Source organism: Gossypium hirsutum, chromosome D11, assembly GCF_007990345.1.
Source record: "Gossypium hirsutum isolate 1008001.06 chromosome D11, Gossypium_hirsutum_v2.1, whole genome shotgun sequence".
NCBI classification, from domain to species: Eukaryota; Viridiplantae; Streptophyta; class Magnoliopsida; order Malvales; family Malvaceae; genus Gossypium; species Gossypium hirsutum.
The window spans coordinates 53,459,924-53,479,462 of NC_053447.1; the positions used below are offsets into that span (position 1 = coordinate 53,459,924).

Genomic DNA, 19,539 nt, shown 5'->3' on the forward strand with positions numbered 1-19,539 from the left:
AAAATAAAAGGTTATTTGTGGTTTAGTGAGGGTTATTTTAATTTTGATTATTTATTTTAAATTAAGATTAATTTTCTAAATTTTTTATTAATTTTAATTAATATTTTAGATTTTTTATAATTCTTAACAATTTTAAATAAATTTCTTAAAAATAAATATTTTTTAATAATAATTTAAAAAATCACATCTAGGATAAATCTAGACAAATAGTTATCCAAGAGCATTTGAACTTTGTCCAAGTTCATCCTAGATGTGGTCTTTCAAATCATTATAAAAATTTTGTTTTTTTAAAGAATTTTTAAAATTTTTTAAATAGTTATTGATGTGACAAAATGTCACATCATCGTGAGATACATGTGATATACCATATTTCGCAACTTGTTTTGTCAGTCATATCAACATTTAATGGTAACAATGAATGAAATTTTTAATAGAAACACTAATTTTCTCTTTAATTTAATGTACAATGAATAATTTATTTATTTTTTGAGTGAAGAGAACAAAATATAAACTAATTCTTAGTACAAGGACATATCCATGATAATTTTATCATTTATAATATGAATTTTTATTTTGAAATACGATGGATTATTTAAAATTTTGTCGACGTTACTTAACCCAACTAAAGGAAATGTTCAAGTAGAATGAGTCTCATTTATTTCTTTTATAATTTATAGGTCCGGATTTTAACCTTGAATATGGAAATTCTGAAGAATGATGTTTTGATACCTTAATAAGATGCCTTAAAATGATTAATTTTTTAGATTCTCAAGGCTAATGAATCAGCACACTATGCAAGAAGTTTTTATTTGAGCTTACTTTATTTATCTCAAAACTTGAAGTAGAAGAAATCATTCTTTCTCAAGTATTAAGTCGGTAGGAAGAGAAGCAGGATCCAACTCAAATGATCCCACAGGAACACCTTCTCTTTCCTTACCAGTCATTTTAACTGATGGAATTTGATGAGAAAACCTATATAGATCCCGTGATGACAGCCGAAAACAAATAACCCCATCTCGTGCAGTTTGTTTGAAAATACTAACAAACCCTTTCACTTTGTCCAAATGAGAGACCCAAATGCCCATTTCCTTGTCAAAATTAGTGAGAACCTCCACAAAATCATACCGGTATGCAGGTTTATGGTTTTCTGGCTCAGAAGCCCATTCAATATTCCAATCTTTGAAGAGAGCCCAAATTTCCCCCTTTTTAGGATACACCAAGCAACCGAATTTCCCAAAAGATTTTATGGGATAAATCCGATGAGAGAACATTAGACGATCTACACAGTCCTCTGTTGATCCATTGCAGTAATTACCACAAGAAACAGGCAGATTCTGTTCAACCCAATTCTGCTCATTTTCCTCGTCCGGGTCAGCCTCGAGCCAAGTAATTCGTAACTTGAAGCCAGGATTGAATACATTCTTGATCCGTGCATAAAATCTTGGCATGCTATCCAACGAATCATATATAGCCCATACTTGATTAACAGCAAAACAGTTCTCTGCCCTCTGCTTCTCAAAATCACTAAACTCTGGATCTGGATATTCAAGCACCTCAGAAGGTTGGTTCACTCCTGCACCTGATTCTGAATGACTAATAACCGGGGCCACTTTATCAGTCTTACTAACAGGTTCCTCTTCCTTCCCTTTAGACTCTCCAGCTTTGACTGTAGTACCAAGAGCCTCTTCAGTTTCAGTTTCAGCTTCACTATCAGTCTCACAATTTTCATCAGACTCTTCTACTGACTTCCTCCCTCTCTTCTTCGCATTTCTTGAAGTTCCTGACCCTTTGAGCATCGCTGCATTAGGCATAGGCATGTCAACACCTTTCTTTCCGTCTCCCGCATTTGGAAACTCAACCACTTTCTGTTTAGCTGTAAAACACTAAACATAATTAAAAAAACACGTCTAAAAGCAATAATGGTTATGAAAAACTGAAATAAGAGATCTAATCGGTAAGGGAGACTTGTTTATCAACAAATAGAAAAGGCATACGAAAACTGATGGCAACACAATTTGTTAATGATTAGCACTAAACTCAAGAGTCAAGATGAAGAAATGGATGAACTTCAGGGTTTAACAAACGCCAATGAATGTCATATCATAGTGAACAGATTGTAACCATTAATAGCAAGAAACCAAAAAGCTTGCATTATAAAGAATGACAAGGACTAAGTAGGAACCTATTCAAAGAACTGGGATATCATTGTAAAGAATGCTTACCTTGTTTTGTCCCTTTTAGATGGTTACCTCTGCGACGTTCTTCCGTAGCCTTTTCTTGCAACTCGAACTTCATACACCGCTTCTCAAAACTCTTCTCTTTCAACCTAAATTGCTCTTCTTTCAACTCATACTCACTCAAGCACTTCTCCAAATCTTTCTCTTTCAACCTAACTTCCCCCAACTTATCTTTTACCTGTTCCTTCATCAACTTAACCTCTTCATCTTGCTGCTCACTTCGTTTTACGCTTAATTCAAGATCTTTACGATGTCGTTCAACTTCCTTCTTCTCTAACTCAAAATCCCTACAACGCATGTCAAAAGCCTTTTGCTTTAACACAAACTCCTCCTGTTTCTCTTCAAGTTGCTTCTGCGCTAACTCAATTTCTCTTAGCCTTTCTTCGTAACACTTCTTTCCCGCCTCCAAACCCCTAAATTGCCTCCGTAATTCCTCCGCTTTACTTTTAAGCCTCTCAAACCGCTCTTTAACAAATTTCTCATTTCTTTCAATCTTGTTAGCACCTTCTTTTATCTCACCTTCTTTTGAAATCACTTCTTTGAGTCGTTCTTCGACTGAACTTTGAAGGGAGTCCAAAACTTCCTCCATTTCTTTCCATTGCAGATTAACTAAAAGAACGGAAGAAGCGAGATCTTGAATCTCATTCATAGTTCTTGGCGGATTGGTTTTGTTCAACTCAATGAGTTCTGAATCAGTTAACTTCTCCATCAAGTAAATCAAATCAAACACCTAAACTTCAATACTCCACGCATATACAACCCTAACCTAAAATTACAGAATAAAAGCAAAATCTGTGAGCCTCTTTTCTTTTTGAGAGAGAGAGACGACACAGTTCCCCGAAAAAGAACAGCTAGGCTAGGGTGAGACTGGTTTCAAGATATGTAATTTTAGGTAATGCAAGCTTATATAACATTTGAATGGAGATGTTATTATATTCTTTCCGAATTTCTTTTAAATTTTAATACTAATTAGTAATTTTATTAATTTTTTTTAATATTTTTTGGTATGATATTTTTAAATAAAAGAAATACTCCTTCAATATGTAACTAAAAATATAACTTTATACGGAATCCAAATATAAAAAATTAATTTTAACAAAATTTAAAAAATAGGGTTGAATTCTTAAAAATAAAAAGTACAGAAAGTTATGCCATATTTTAACTTATATTAATTTATATAGTGTTAATTTCATATTATTGTTTAATTTTTGAAATATAAAACTATTTAAAAAGGTATGTTTTATTAAATTATATTTATTATAGAATTTAGCTTTTTAATAAGTTTATTTTAATATTTTTATTCTCAATTTCTTTAAAATTATAGTAATTATGGTTGTTTTTATTTTTTTATTACAATTAACATATTAAAAATAAATATATTAAAAAAATGCATAAATCATAATTGTTATAATTCATGAAAAACGATTATACCATCAATAAGTTGGCAGTTAAAATGGTTGGAAACTCAAAAATAATCCAATTAAATAATATTAAATTATGATACATTCAGGGTGTAAACTAAGTAAATAAATTTATAAGAAAATAATATAAAAGCAAATGTTGAAATGATAAAGTTGTGACAATGAAGAATATAAGGTCTTGGATTCAATTTTGATTTTTTTTAATTATGTATATATTTTTCTAAACTTATCAAATATAAAAAGATTTAGTACCCTTAAATAATGTGCTGCTTAGTAAAATAAATGGATTTTTGGTAATTACAAATTAAGTTGGAACTCGGTTAATGAGTGACACCAACTTGGCAATATATAGTCGGGTAATTATTTGGCACACTTTCCGTAGAGTTTTTAGACTCCACAAGTAAGACCAAGGCGTTGATAAGTGTCTCATAACGGTATAGTAAAATATTAAAAAAATAAATAATTAAAAAAGAGAAAGACACATGTCAATTTTTTAAGGTTACTTGTGAAAAAAAAAAGTACATTGCAGTATATCAAATATTCGCCCTATATAGTATAGATAATAATTAAGAAATGTATTATAGAATGTAGTAAAAAAAATGTGACACTTGTCACACCCTCAACTCACTTGTGGAGTTTAAAAAACTTTAGTTAAGGTTTATCAAATAATTACTCTTAATTAATAATAAATATATTAATAAAACAGTAAAACCGACAATATTTTTAATTAAATTTATATTTATTTGAAATTGATTAAAATAATAAAAATATAGGCCCGAATTGTTTAAAATTTAAGATTTTGGTTGGAATCTAGGATTAACTAAAAAAGAGAGGTAGTATTAAAATTATTGCCTATATTTGCTATCTTGTAAATGTTGTAAATGTTTGAATTACCATAAAAATTTGTAAGATACTGCAAACCTAACATTTCTATTTTTTTTTATGGAAAACCCAGATCATCATTATAAAAAAAAAATAAAACAAACGAGTACCAACACAACAATTAATGAAAACCTAAAACATCCCTACCTAACGGTAAAGAATAGCAAAGACACTTTGGGAAAAACAAACAAAATCTCGGTAGTTGGGGGGGAATGAAGCATCAAAACCAGAGAAGTGCATCCCCTTCAACCCCAAAGCAAATTATGCATGTTAAAACTCCAGCTTCCAGCTTGCAAGAGCAAGATAGACTCATAATTCTTTAATCTGGCAGTGTCAGGTTCGAAATCTCACCGTTCACCACAACGATCGCCACCTCAGGTACATCCTCCACCCAAAACCTATCATTAGATATCTTGAATCTTTCTTGGGCAATTAGATGAGCCACCATATTCGCCCTGCAATCAACATGATGGAAAGATATTTGCATAAATTGTGTAGCCCTATTTTTTATTTCGCCACAAAAGACCCATTTCTGATCTGTCTGCTTTCCCTGTTTAATTTTGGCGATTGTAGTGCGAGAGTAGCCCTTGACTTCAATCTGTCGAAAGTCCATCTTCGCCGCAAATTTGATGGCCTGCAGACATGCAAGGGCTTCAGCAGAAAAAGAATCGGAAACATAACCATTCATGATAGCCCCGCCGCCAATGACTAGTCCCAGACCATTTCTAATAACAAACCCCAAACTGGATTGGTGAATATGGGGTTTGAAAGCTGCATCAAAATTTAATTTGACCACCGGGTCCTAGGGAGGTTGCCATCGTTGCAACATAGTATCTCTTGGAGCAGGTAACTTCTGGTTTAACTCTTTCATTTCATTGGCAAGGCTAAAAACTCTAGAGCTAATATCCCTGACTGTTTGTTGTTTACCCTCCATAACATACTTATTACGAGCCTGCCAAAGAGCCCAAATTGTAAGGGCGATAAAATTTATCGAGTTGCTATCAGCAGACAAAAAAATTGAGGAAAACCACTGTCAAAAACCCTCCTCAATAACTGTAACGGGATTTATGCAAGTGTATTTAGTCGTTCAAGTAATAAGCAAGTAAAAATGAGTATCGTCTCTGCAAGGAGAGTATAATTTTAACCAATTAGTTGAAAAATTATAATTAACAGTATGATATAAAAACTCAATAATTTGGATGGTGATGATTAAACTAAGCAAAATTAGTTAGATGCAAAGATTGATCCTTATGCAATTCTAATCTAGATGCAATTTACCTAAATGCATGAATAAATTACTTTAGCAACAAAAACAATCAACATTAAATGGGCTAGGATAATTATATTTATTAATTCAATTTATTTTCATAATGCTTAACATGTTCGGAATTACTTCCATGACAACTCGATCTCTTATGGGTTTGGAAACCAAATTAAGTCCTCTCGGATCTTTTACTTAGTGAAATATGCATGTTACTGATAATATTAAACTAAGGGTTTTTCAGAATTCATGCAAGGTCTCGAAGAAATTTACGTTTGCAACAGTTTAATTACATAAACTTAAAATCCATGCAAGATAATAAAGCTAACTAAAGATATTATGAACCTCAACTTAGTCGGGTTTAATGACCTAAATTGAGCATTCAACTTTTCAATTATGCATCTACTAGCCGTCGTCTGGTTAGGATCGTTCAGCTAATCTGAGTGCACTCAATCACGTATGAATGAAATGCATCATGATATTCATTGAAAATATAATCGACTGAGGCACAAAACATGTTAACATGAATTAAATAAATTTAATTAAATTAATATAATCATCCTAGCATATAGGAATTAAAACTTCATAGTTGATGTCAAAACATAAAATTCAAAGCAAACATGATTAAAACAAATAACAAGAAGAAAGAGTAAATTCTATTCAGTTCAATAGTCTTTTTGGATCTATTCTGACTGAAGTGCTCCTCATTTTTAATTGATGCTTCGTTTGTTAAGTGTTTAACGAGTAGCTGGCTAAGAAGTGCTTTTGACAAAGTTTTTGAGGCTAAAGAATGGAGGAGGAATGGACAACTATGCAAGGAAAAAAGGAAAAAAGAATTGAGATGAAACTAATAAGAGTGAGAGAGGAATGTTGAGGGATGAGGGATGAGGGATGATTGAGGGATGGCAAGGTATTTATAGGTAAAGGTAAGGGTTTAGTTTACTAAAAATAAGTTTAAATTTCTTTCCTTCCTTCTCTCATGTGGCCAGCCATGCTTCAATGAATAAGGGATGACCAATTCTTCACCATTTGAATTTCAAATTCAAGCTAAAAATAGCTATAAAGTAAACTTTCAACAGAGAAGTTGTTAGGCTGAATTTTGATTATTTTTTAACTGTAAGGACCTTCAATTAATTATCCCAAAACATAGTTTGGGCAACCACCTTTAAGTGTTTGGGCTCTTAGTTTCACTTGTTGGATGATTTTTTAGTCAAAAACTTAGTAGACATGTCCATCTTTCATCACCTTCTTTATTGGGTCAAGTAGTCAACCTTATGCCCCAAATTGCATGGTGTTGCCGTCCACATGGATAACTTGTACATGTATATATTTTATTTATTTAAATCATGTCTCCAATGGACCTCCTACATAGTGAACAAATTTTGCTCTTTATTTTTGAGATTCTAAGCAATCTTGTATTTGCTTTTTATTCTTCTGAACAAACTTACGTTTTTTTTAAATAATGTGAAGAGCATGTACATACTTTTATATATTTCCTCAAACTTTGATCACCAAGACAAATTTAATTAAGATAGGTGCAAAAGAATAGGATGAAAAGAAAAAGATGATAATGTGGCTTATAATGTAGGTAATTTGCAATAAACAGTCCACTAAGCTCAAAAATTAAGCTTCAAGGGTTAATTTAATAAGGTCGGCTTCAAAGGCTCAAACGATCCAAAGAAAGTGTGCCTATATCATATTAGATTCTTATACCTCCTAGGATTTCACCTCAAGAAAGTTATTAAGTCAATTCTAAAGACTTAAACCTTTATACATGTTTATTTCTAAAGAAATTAAAATTTCATGGCAAATACTACATAAGACTAAATATCATACAAGCATTCCATCACTCAAGATAACATACAAATAACTTAGATAAAATCACAGATCATGCTTGCATTTGAACAACCTTATGAACAAAAATTCTTTCTAAACATTCATTTATTTCAGCATAAGTAAAATGATTGAAGCATACTTTAAAATTCATGTGAAATATCTTATTAAAAATTCATGCGAAATGTGTTATCCCCTTTAAAAAGAAACAATGTCCTCATTGTGAAAATATCTTTAACTTTTGCATATTTCCAATAAGCTTGTTGTTAGTTATGCACAAATTTCATCATAACCATCATAATTGGCAATTTCGATTTCTTCACAGTATTTGAATAAGTAGGCCTAAGAATAGTCAACTCAAGATCAACACTTGGTTTCACTGGCTCATCAGCATTCGGCTCTTCTCTTGGTTCAAAGACTTTCGGTTCCTTTATCGATTTTGAATTGTTTGGTTCTTCCTTAAATTTTGCTTCTTCTGTCTCATCAACTAAGTCAACTTCCGTTTCGGATTCGTTTGATAACTCATCAGTTCAGGTGGGTTTAACTCATGGACATTCTTCACTAACATTTCAAGAACATGGGTTATGATGCAACCTTGAACATACGATCCCTTCAAGTTTGTATTTGTTTTAGCATGGGCCTTTAAGTAAAGTGAAGTTATCAATGATGGAAAGTAAGCACTTCCGATCTTATTTCTGGCACAATCATGGATCTCTTTAAAAATAATCTTCCCAACATTGATAGATCTGTCATAATTGCATACAATAAAAGAGTTTGCTCCATTGAGATGGTGGAATTGTGTGAGATAGACATGAAACTATATCAAACAAAGTAAAGTCGTACCTTGGTCAACGACTTTAGATATTCCCTTTGACAAGAATGACTACTATACTTCCTTATAATCTATTAGGATCCCGAATTTGTCACAACAATAAATACTTATTGAAGAAAATATCAATTTATGTTTGTCATCATGGAAAAGTACTCATCTTCTTCAACATCAAGTAGATAAAACAAATCATTAATGGATTTAGAAGTTAGGGGTACCTTTTTCTTGCGAAAAATGACATCAGTAGCATTCGGCTTAGTCAAATTGGCATAAAACTCTCAACCTAACCCCTCGTCGGGTAATGATCGTGCATCGCAAAAATAATCCCAATTGAGGGCATCAATCGTCTTTCGAATCGGAAAAGGCACAACCATCTTATCATTTCTTTTCAAGTTGAAACTTTTTTCCAACATTATAGGTTGATTTTTAAAGATTGAATCAAACATTTCTTTCACTTTTTCATCTTGAATCACAATGAGATTTTCGGCAGAGGTCTTGGAAGATCTAGTTCTTTTGCGAGACATAGTGACTTTTCTCGAAAAGTAGGAAGAATTTCGGCAATAGGAATGGAGATGATTTGAGAATGGTTGGAAGTAAGGTTTTGCGACGACTATCAGCTTGCGGCAACAATAGAATTACGGCGGTGCGCAGCTTGCGACGATGATAGGATGTTGTGATGATAGGAGTGTGGTAGCGGAAGGGTTGCTCTAACAAAAAGCTTGTAGTGGCAAGACTAGGGTTTTGCGACAAATGAAGGATTTTGGGGAAATTTTCAAGATTTAGGCCGACGGTTAAGAGGAAAAAGAATGAGTGGTTATGGTTTAAGCTAATTGCTTGAAGGGTTGTGAAAATTATGGTGGTAGAGAGGGGTTTATCTAGTACTGAATTAGGGCAAATTTGTAGTAAAATTTTAGCTACTTAGGGTGACTTGGGCGGCAAGTATGGATGGAGGGAAAAAGTGGTGGCAAAAATTAGGGTTTTGGGAACCCTTATGGACGGCAACAATGGGTAAATTTCTCCTCTTTGATGTTTCAAGCCTTAAGTCCAAACTAGACTGCCTAAAAATAAATAAACTGATTAGCACTTAGGCCAATTTGACCCTCTTTATTAAACATAAACAAATTAAAATTAAAGGCAAAGATAAAAATGAAAAATAAAAATAAAACTAAAAATAAAAGTTTTAAAAATGATTAGAAATTTTCTTCTCAAAATATTACATTAAATTAATTCCCAAGAAAGGTTGGAGGGGTCACAATGATCCCGCTTAAGTTCCAATCTCTTTAGACAGAATTAATTAAATGTACTAAATTAAGAAAATGATTTCTAACTTTTTATTAAAAATTAAAATTATGAAAAATTAAGGGTCTAATAATTTGAACAATGTTTTAATTCACTCAATTTCACCGTCCCAATAGTGCTTGAGGCGTTGACCATTAACTTTAAAATTACCTTCATAGTTGTCGTACAATTCTACAGCTCCATATGAATAAACTTTGTGAATGGTATAAGGTCCTTTCCATCAAGATTTGAGCTTTCCAGGAAATAACCTTAGCTTCGAATTAAACAACACTTTCTAACCTTCTTTGAACTCATGAGGTTGAATACGACTATCATGCCATCTATTATATTTTTCTTTACACATCTTAGCATTCTCGTATAAAAATAACCTTAACTCCTCCAATTCATTAAGTTGTAACATCCTTCTCTCACCGTCTGTCTTAAGATCAAAATTCAATTGTTTTAAAGCGCAGTGAGCTTTATTCTTCAATTCAAGCGGTAAATGACATGCCTTTCCAAAAACTAACCGATAGGGAGTCATTCCTAATGGTGTCTTAAAAGCAGTACGATAGGCCCATAGTGCATCATCGAGCCTTCGAGACCAATCTGTTCTGTTAGGGCGCACTACTCTTTCAAGAATACTTTTGATTTCTCGATTCACCCTTTCACCTTGCTCATTCGATTGTGGACGATAGGTAGTAGCAATCTCATATTTCACATTATATCTGTCAAGCAATCACTTAAGCCACTTATTTATAAAGTGATATCCTTCATCGCTAATTATAGCTCTATGAGTCCTAAACCGTGTAAATACGTGCTTATGTAGGAATCGCATGACTACCTTATAATCATTAGTTGGGTATGTCTCGGCTTCAACCCACTTAGACACATAGTCCACAACTACCAAGATATACTTGTTCCTATAAGAAAAAGGAAATGGGCCTAAAAATCAATGGCCCATACATCGAAAATTTGTATCTTTAAAATATTTCTCAAGCGCATTTCATTCCTTCTTGATGTTTTCGATTCTTTGGCATCTATTGCAGTTTTTCATATATGCATAAACATCTTTGAATAATGTAGGCCAAAAGAACCTAGCTTGTACAATCTTTGCTGTTGCACATGAACCACCAAAGTGTCGCCCACTTAGAGATGAATGACAGTGGTATAAAATCTCGTCAATCTCACTTCTAGCTATGCATTTCCTAATTATGTTATCTGCACATTGTTTAAGCAAAAATGGATCTTCCCAAAAAAAATACCTACTATCATGTAGGAATTCCTTCCCTTGTTGGTATGATATTTCTCGAGGAATTATTCTACATGCTAAGTAATTGGCAAAATTAGCAAATCAAAGTGTTTCATAGATTTGTCTTACCTCAAAGATATGTTCATTAGGAAAATTCTCATTAATTAGAATAAATGAAGAAGTTACCTCATTTTGTTCAAACTTTGACAAATGATTGGCTGCCTGATTTTCAACGCCTTTTCTATCTTGGATCTCAAGGTCAAATTCTTGGAGCAAAAGTATCCATCAAATTAGCTTCAGTTTAGTATCTTTCTTCGTGAGTAAGTACTTAATGGCAGCATGATCAGTAAATACTATAACTTTGGTACCTACGAGATATGAACGGAACTTGTCAAAATAAAAAACTATAGCAAAAAGTTTTTTTCAGTTATGTATAATTGATCTAGGCTCTTGTTAAAGTTCTGTTTGCATAGTAGATAGGGTAAAACCCTTTGTTCCTTCTTTGACCCATCACAGCTCCAACAGCAAAATGGCATGCATCGCACGTCAACTCAAAGGGCATGTTCAAATTAGGTGTGATAATTATTTGGGCTGAAATTAACCGATTTAAATTTTTTTAAAAAAACATACATAAAACTTTAATTTTTTTTTTTGAAAAATCCTTCATAAATCTACGATAAAAACCAGCATGACCTAAAAACTTCTAACTCATTTCACTCTAACTAGAGGCGATAATCTTTCAATTACGTCCATCTTTGCTTTATCCACTTCGATTCCCTTTTTGATAATTTTGGGCCCTAAGACAATTTCCTCCTTAACCATAAAATGACACTTCTCTTAGTTAAGGACGAGATTCATCTCCTCACATCTTTTGAGTACCTTAGCCAAATTATTCAAGCAAATATCAGAAGTATTACAAAAAATAGAGAAATCATCCATGAAAACCTCAATATAATTTTCAACCATATCAATGAAAATTTTCATCATACATCGCTGAAATGTGGCAGGTGCATTACATAAGCCGAAAAACATTCGCCTAAAAGTAAATATACCATATGGATAGGTAAAAGTAGTTTTATGTTGGTCTTTTAGGACTACAACTATTTGCTTGTATCCCGAATATCCATCTAAAAAGCAATAAAATTCGTTACCTGCCAGTCGACCAAGCATTTGATTCATAAAAGGTAAAGGAAAATGATCATTACGAGTGGCTTTGTTTAACTTTCTATAGTCAATACAGATTCTCCAGCCCGTGATAGTTCCCGTCGGGATTAACTTGTTTCGTTCATTTTCGATGATCGTGATTCCACCTTTCTTTCGTACATGTTGCACCGTATTTACCCAATAACTATCAGAGATGGGGTAAATAATTCTCGCATCTAACCACTTAATTACTTACCTCCTTCTGAACCACTTCTTTTATGATAGAGTTAAGTCTCCTTTGCCCATCAATCTTACCTTTTTCACTTTTCTCTGAAATAATTTTATGCATACAGAAGGAATGACTTATACTTCATACGTCAGCAATTGTCCAACCAATTGCCTTTTTTAAAATTCTTTAAAACAACAATCAATTGCTCCTCTTGATATTCTATTAAGTCCACTAAAATAATCACAGGCAAAGTAGAACTATTACCAAGACAAATGTATTTTAAGTGAGACGGAAATACCTTTATTTCAAGTTTAGACGGTTCCTCGATTGACAATCTGGGTTGTGCAAATTCTCGAACTTCTAAATTTAGTAATTTGAACCGCGGTGGTTGAATATAACTCCTCGAATCGGCTTTTATCAAAGCCAAACCTTGATTACCTTTTTCATCTTTGAATGGTTCAGACTCTAAAACGTTCTCCAACAGATCTTCTTTAGAATTATTTCCCATAGAATCTAATTCCTCCATTACTGAACACTCTTCCATTAAATCGAGAAATTTCATTACCTTCATAACGTTAAACGTTACCTTATCGTCTTGAACTCGCATAGTGAGTTTGCCTTTTTGCACATCTATCAACGTTCTTCTCGTGGCTAGGAAAGGTCTCCTTAGGATGATCGAAACTTCTTTGTCTGCTTCAAACTCTAAAACAATGAAATCAATAGGAAAAATGAATTTTTCGACTCTTACCAAAACATCATTGATCTTTCCTTCAGGATATGCTAATGATTGATCTGCAAGTTGAAGTGTCACAGTAGTAGGTCTTACTTCACCTATTCCTAACAAATTGAAAATAGATTTGGGCATCAAGTTGATACTTGCTCCTAAGTCATACAAAGCTTTACCGCAATATGATTCACCAATGTTGCAAGGTATCATAAAGCTTCTAGGATCCTTTAGTTTCGGAGGTAGCTTGTTCTGTAAAAATGCACTACACTCCTTCGTCAAAGAGATAGTCTCATACTCACTCAGTCGTTTCTTCTTGGACAAGATATCCTTCATAAATTTCACATAGTTGGGCATTTACTTTAAAGTCTCCACCAATGGGATGATGTTTAATTGCTTTAAAACATCCAAGAACTTCTTAAATTGTACCTCTTATTTATGCTTATTTTGATGAAATCTTTAAGGATATAGAACTCTAAGTTGATATGGAGAACTTTTCTAAGGAGGTAAATCTGCAAAAGTAGGTGTTAGCTTTTCAGAATTCACTAGTTTAGGGTTCACCTCATCAGATTTTTTAGCATCTAATTTTTCTGTTGTAGGAACTTCAATTATTGGTTGACTTTCCTCGTTTTCAGTAGGTTCATCTTCAACCACAATCTTTTTTTGTTCTGAAATCTTACCATTTTGTAATTCTACCACTTTGCAATGCTTCTTACCCAAATTTTTTAAATTTTCTGTGTCACTCGTCAAGGCTCCTTGTGGTCTACTACAAAGCTCAATAGCTAACTGACCCATTTGGTTCTCCAGATTCTTTAGTGTTACTATTTGACTTTGGATCATTACTGTTTGACTTTGGATCAATGCGTCATTTTTTGCCATATACTCCTTCAACAAGTCCTTCAAAATGTTTGATGATTCAGGTTGAGGTGGTTTTGGGGCTTGTTGGTTAAAACATTACTTTTGGTTGGGACTATGTTGCATTTGATTGTTGTTCAGTCAATTTCCTTGGTTACTCAAAGAAAATTTCAAATGGTTCCGCTATGAAGGATTGTAGAAGTGGGACTACGGTCATTATCCACTTTTATTTTGATATTGATTCCTTACGTAATAAACTATTTCGAGGTTTGAAGGGAAATTCTTGAAAGAATGGCCATCCCATAGTATACACAAGAAACTACTTCATATTGACTTGGTGATTGAGCTGTAAAACTATTCAGTGCGTCCACTCATGCACTTCAGCTACTTGTCTTCCGGTAACTGCTCGATTTATCGATAATTGGTAATTGTTGCTTGCGATCCTCTCAGTAATCTCGTAAGCTTCATTATAAGACTCAAATAAAATCGTACCATTCGTAGAAGAATACACCATTAATCTTGTATGTGAGTTGAGACCGTTATAAAATGTCTCTAATTAGATATAATGAGGAATACCATGATGAGGACACTTACAAAGTAATTTCTTGAATCTTTCCCACACATTGTACAAAGATTCGTCATCCAATTGTTGGAAAGTTGTTATCTTATTACGCAACTTTGTGTTCTTACTTGGTGAAAAATATTTTACCAGAAACTTTTTTGCTAATTCTTACTAAGTAAATATTGAACTTGGTGGCAATAAATTCAGCCTTGCTCCTGCTCGATGTCGTAACGAGTACAGAAATAGTTTTAACCTCAGTGCGTCTTTAGTCACACTAGCTAACTTAAATAAATCACTAACCTCTATGAAGAATCGAAGGTGTAACTGTGAATCTTTTGTGGGCATACCACTGAACTTGTCTACCGTTTGGAGCATTTGAAACATCACTGGTTTCAATTTGAATTGGGGTGCCTCGATATCTAGCCTTCTAATTGTCAGATTTAACTCATTGAAGATTGGCACAACATATTGTCTGATGGCATGATCCCTATAATTAGCAATAAGGATTGAGTTGTGCACTTGATTAACTCTATTACCTTGTCCATCATTTTGATTTTCAAGGTGCATCTCAGTTTGTCTTTGAGCAAATCTCTCACTTCTTTTTTGTCTAAAAGTCTACCCAATTTCAGGTCTATGGGTAATAAGTTAATGATTCAATCTATGCTCTTAAAACACCTAAAAATAAATCACAAAAAAATAAAAAAAGTAAAGAATAAATTAGGAAAGTTAGAAATTAAATAAAATAATATAATATAAGAACCAAATTGTAAAAATAATTTCACAAAAAATAATTAAGGCAACAGTCCTCGGCAATGGCCCCAAAAACTTGTAACGGGATTTGCACAAGTGTACGTAGTCGTTCAAGTAATAAGTAAAAATGAGTTATCGTCTCTATAGGGACTGTATAAGCTTAACCAATTAGTTGCAAAATTATAATTTACAATTTGATGTAAAAACTCAATAATTTGGATGGTAATGATTAAACTAAGTAAAATTAATTAGATGCAAAGATTGATCCCTATGCAATTCTAATCTAGATGCAATTTACCTAAATGTATGAATAAATTACTTTAGCAACAAAAACAATCAACATTAAATGGGCTAGGATAATTATATTTATTAATCAATTTACTTTCATCATGCTTAACATGTTCGGAATTACTTCCATGACAACTCAATCTCTTATGGGTTTGGAAACCAAATTAAGTCCTCTCAGATCTTTTACTTAGTGAAATATGCATTTTACTGATCATATTAAACTAAAGGGTTGTTTAGAATTCATGCAAGGTCACAGGGACATTTACATTTGCAACAGTTTAATTACATAAACCTAAAAACCGTGCAAGATAATAGATCTAACTAAATATATTATGAACCTTAACTTAGTTGGGTTTAATGACCTAAATTGAGCATTGCACTTTTCAGTTATGCATCTACTGGGTGTCGTCTGGTTAGGATCGCTCAGCTAATCTGAGTACACTTAAGGTGAGTTTGGATGAGCGGTGTGTTTACCTTCGGTGAGGTTAAAAAAAGCGGTGGCGGTGAGATTAGTTACTGTAGCAGTGAGATTGGATACTGTAGCGGTGAGATTAAAAACAATGGTGGAGTGTGTGTTTGGATTCAAACGCAGCTGTAGCGGTGAGATGAGAATCAAAAATGACTATTAAGGACATCAGATTAGAACTGATATATAATATATTTTTTTTAAATTATTTTAATTTTTTAAAATTATTAAAATATGTGAATTTATAAATTCATTTAATAAAATATTAAAATGTATCTTCTAATATTTTAATGAATTATATAATCAATTTAAATTATTTATTAGATAAACGCACCGCCTATCCAAAGGGAGCCTATACAGTTAACGCCAATAATGCCTTAATCGACTTGTTTATTTTAGATGGCTTTTAATCCCTTTTCTCAAAATTTCCTAAGATGCAAGTATAAATTGCTATATTTGCTATAGTTTATATAGGTATAAATTTCAAATTTATACACGAATTTTGATCCAATGTGCAATTTAATACATAAACTTTGATTCAATGTAATTAAATATATTTTTTATAATTTATAATGTATTTATTTTTTAAAATATAGTTTTGAATTTTTTAAATTTAAAATTTTAATTAATTACTGGTATTACATCCACGTACATGCCCCATCAACAAAAGTAAATTTTTCTATCAATTTTGAGATTTTACCAAATAATGTAAGTTTAAGGGAGTAAAAATGAAAAATAGAAATTTTCTTTTAAATAGCCATTGTGCCTTTAAATAATAAAGCAAACTTTCAAATCAGACATCTGCCTGAGCGCCGATTGACCCAAATTCCTTTCCACAAATTTTTGATCTGTTTCATTTACGGCCCAAAGCAGATAAAAGACGCAGCAAAACCAGAAATAACTATTTTCTAGTACCATTTTTAATCTCAACATGAAAATTAAAAAAGAAAAAGAAAGTAAGAACATAGAATATATATGTGTATATAAATCAGTCATCGGCAACCCAACTCAACTTTTCCTTCAGTACTGATGCTTGTGTTGGTAAAAAGCTTCTGAAGATCAATGTAACCGATGATGGTATCTTCGAAAACTGCATCTTCAAGCTGCGCATTGTCGAATGTTGAACCAGATAACACTGTGTTCTTGAATATAGCTCCTTGCAGATTCGCTTTTCCGAAATTAACTCAATCCAAAACCGCATTTGAGAAGTCTGTACCTGTGTTCATTATATTTTGGATCATTTCCCATTTTTATGCTAAACTTATTCACTATGATTTCCAATACTCAACTTGGATGTGTGTTGAATACACACATGTACTCGGTACGTGTATGCTTAATTTTTTCTAAATGTTTTCATGTATTTTGAGGATCATACTCATATATCTGTATCTAAATATATACGAGTAATTGTGCCAAGTTTATCAAATAGATAGTTTGCACAAAATTATAATTGTCTCAAAAACACTGAGTTACGATAAGATGTATGATTGTAGAAAATGCAAAACATAAAGAAGATTTACCTTTGAAGCTAGCTCCAATAGCATAAGCCTTTGACATCACAGCTTCAGACATGTCTGCACCATCAAACTTAGCATCCGACATAAGTGTAGCCGCAACAGATTTCCCCTTCAAGTTCGATTTCTCGTTAGTGTAATCGCAGAAGCGTAGATCGAGCGGCTTATTGTGCACACCATTTGCCTGACATATGGTGTTACCAACGAATGCACGCTCGCATCGGTTCGGCTCCGTTGACAACGGAGGAAGCCTCTGCATGACAATGCTTTAGTAATTAGACATTTTTAGTAGCCTTTTGATAGTGTTAATTTGAATCGTCAAATGGATATAGGAACATTTATTCCCCAATCCCAATAGTCATCCTTACCCGAGCAAGCCAATTACTAAATGACCTAAGGTAACTTGGATAGACAGTTTGATTAAATTCACTAGGCTAATTTACGTATGAATTCCATTATTTCTTCTTTCAGGCTAAGATACAAATAGCTACCGTGCAACAATTTATGTGTTCCTGGCAATTCTTAACCCAGAAAGAGTGGTGAAGGTTTTCAACCTGATTGGCAGCAATTACAGGCGAGGCAGTGGCAACGGTGCATACAGCAAGAAGGCCACAAGCTACAGTCCTCAGTGGAGACGAGCTTTCCTCGGATTTGGGAACACGTTTGCTAACTGCTTCGATGGAAGAAAACATATCAGCGGTAGTAATTAAAGAGAAAACACAAAGCTAAGCATGGCTTCCCCCATTAAAGTTCCAGACAATAACTCAACAACATAAACCCCAAAACATGACTTGAACTGAAGACATCACCGGCAATTGAGATTTACCCACATAATGGGAATTACTTTCAAGCTTGAATCCATATTCCAAACATTCAAAAGAGGAAAAAAGGAAAAAGAATTTGGAAGCAGTTTAAGAAATAAAGAAAGAAAAAAAGAGCAAGGGCCATACCAGAAGAAGAACAGGTGACTCTGAGAGGTACATGGGTTGATAAAGAGGACAACCATGGCGTTTTGTTGATAATTCTGGAGAGCATAAAGAGTTATGGGAGAGTGGAGTTGAAAGGGTCACCATTTTTGAGGGTATTTTTTTTTGTCTCTTTTATCTCCATTTTGAGAGCTTATCCATTGACATGGTTCTAGTTGCAGCAGGGTATTTTTGTCGGTTAAAAATACCAACAGTTCAGTTGATTTCAATTGCAGCTAAAATCTCCAGTTGATTTTCAGTTGAGCAGTGTGGTGGAGATGCAATCTCACTGCACTGATTTGCTGAACCAAACAGCATAGCAGTGAGATTGGTACCATTTCCCCCCCCAACTGCACCTCACTGGCTTTTACAGCCAAACCAAAGGAAGCCTTAATCATGTATGAATGAAATGCATCCTGATATTAATTGAAAACATAATTGGCTGAGGCACAAAACATGTTAACATGAATTAAATAAATTTTATTAAATTAATATAATCATCCTAGTAGATAGGAATTAAAACTTCATAGTTGATGTCAAAAACATAAAACTCAAAGCAAACATGATTAAAAAATAACAAGAGGAAAGAATAAACTTTATTCAGCTCAGTAGCATTTCGGATCTATTTTGACTGACTCAGTTCAGTAGCCTTTTGGATCTATTTTGATTGAGGTGCTCCTCTATTCTGATTGATGATTCGTTTACTAAGTTTTTACGGGGTAGCCGGCTAAGAAGTGCTTTTGACAAAGCTTTTAAGGCTAAAGAATGGAAGAGGGATGGATGGTTATACAATGGAAAAAAGGAAAAAGAATTGAGATGAAACTAATAAGAGTAAGAGAGGAATGTTGAGGGATAAGAGATGATTGAGGGATGGCAAGGTATTTATAAGTGAAGGTAAATGTTTGAGTTTACTAAAAATAGGTTTAGATTTCCTTCATTCCCTCTCTCATGTGGCCGACCATGCTTCAAAGAATAAGGGATGACCAAGTTTTCTCCATTTGAATTTCAAATTCAAGCTAAAAATAGCTATAGAGTGGTCGGTTTCAATAAAGA

General features: G+C 33.2%; 2 protein-coding genes, 1 long non-coding RNA gene, 1 other non-coding gene and 1 pseudogene across 4 annotated transcripts; 2 read left to right on the forward strand and 3 right to left on the reverse strand.

Annotated features, from left to right (window-relative positions):
* Window positions 1–793: 793 nt before the first annotated feature.
* Window positions 794–3,123, reverse strand: LOC107963408 (uncharacterized). Its single transcript, XM_016899936.2, has 2 exons — window positions 2,223–3,123; window positions 794–1,873 (listed from the first exon to the last, which is right to left on the reverse strand). The coding sequence occupies exons 1-2, from the start codon at window positions 2,944–2,946 to the stop codon at window positions 852–854; spliced, it is 1,746 nt and encodes a 581-aa protein (XP_016755425.2). The 5' UTR covers window positions 2,947–3,123; the 3' UTR covers window positions 794–851.
* Window positions 3,124–4,661: 1,538 nt separating this feature from the next.
* On the forward strand, window positions 4,662–5,688 carry LOC121223109 (uncharacterized). Its single transcript, XR_005920500.1, has 2 exons — window positions 4,662–4,918; window positions 5,114–5,688. It is a non-coding gene; the product is annotated as an uncharacterized lncRNA (long non-coding RNA).
* Window positions 5,689–12,090: 6,402 nt separating this feature from the next.
* On the reverse strand, window positions 12,091–13,443 carry LOC107963073 (uncharacterized). The gene is made up of 4 exons (XM_016899668.1): window positions 13,239–13,443; window positions 12,801–13,064; window positions 12,390–12,463; window positions 12,091–12,117 (listed from the first exon to the last, which is right to left on the reverse strand). The coding sequence occupies exons 1-4, from the start codon at window positions 13,441–13,443 to the stop codon at window positions 12,091–12,093; spliced, it is 570 nt and encodes a 189-aa protein (XP_016755157.1).
* Window positions 13,444–14,513: 1,070 nt separating this feature from the next.
* Window positions 14,514–14,620, forward strand: LOC121223982 (small nucleolar RNA R71). Its single transcript, XR_005921446.1, has one exon. It is a non-coding gene; the product is annotated as a small nucleolar RNA R71 (small nucleolar RNA).
* Window positions 14,621–16,952: 2,332 nt separating this feature from the next.
* On the reverse strand, window positions 16,953–18,228 carry LOC121203495 (thylakoid lumenal 17.4 kDa protein, chloroplastic-like; annotated as a pseudogene).
* Window positions 18,229–19,539: the final 1,311 nt, after the last annotated feature.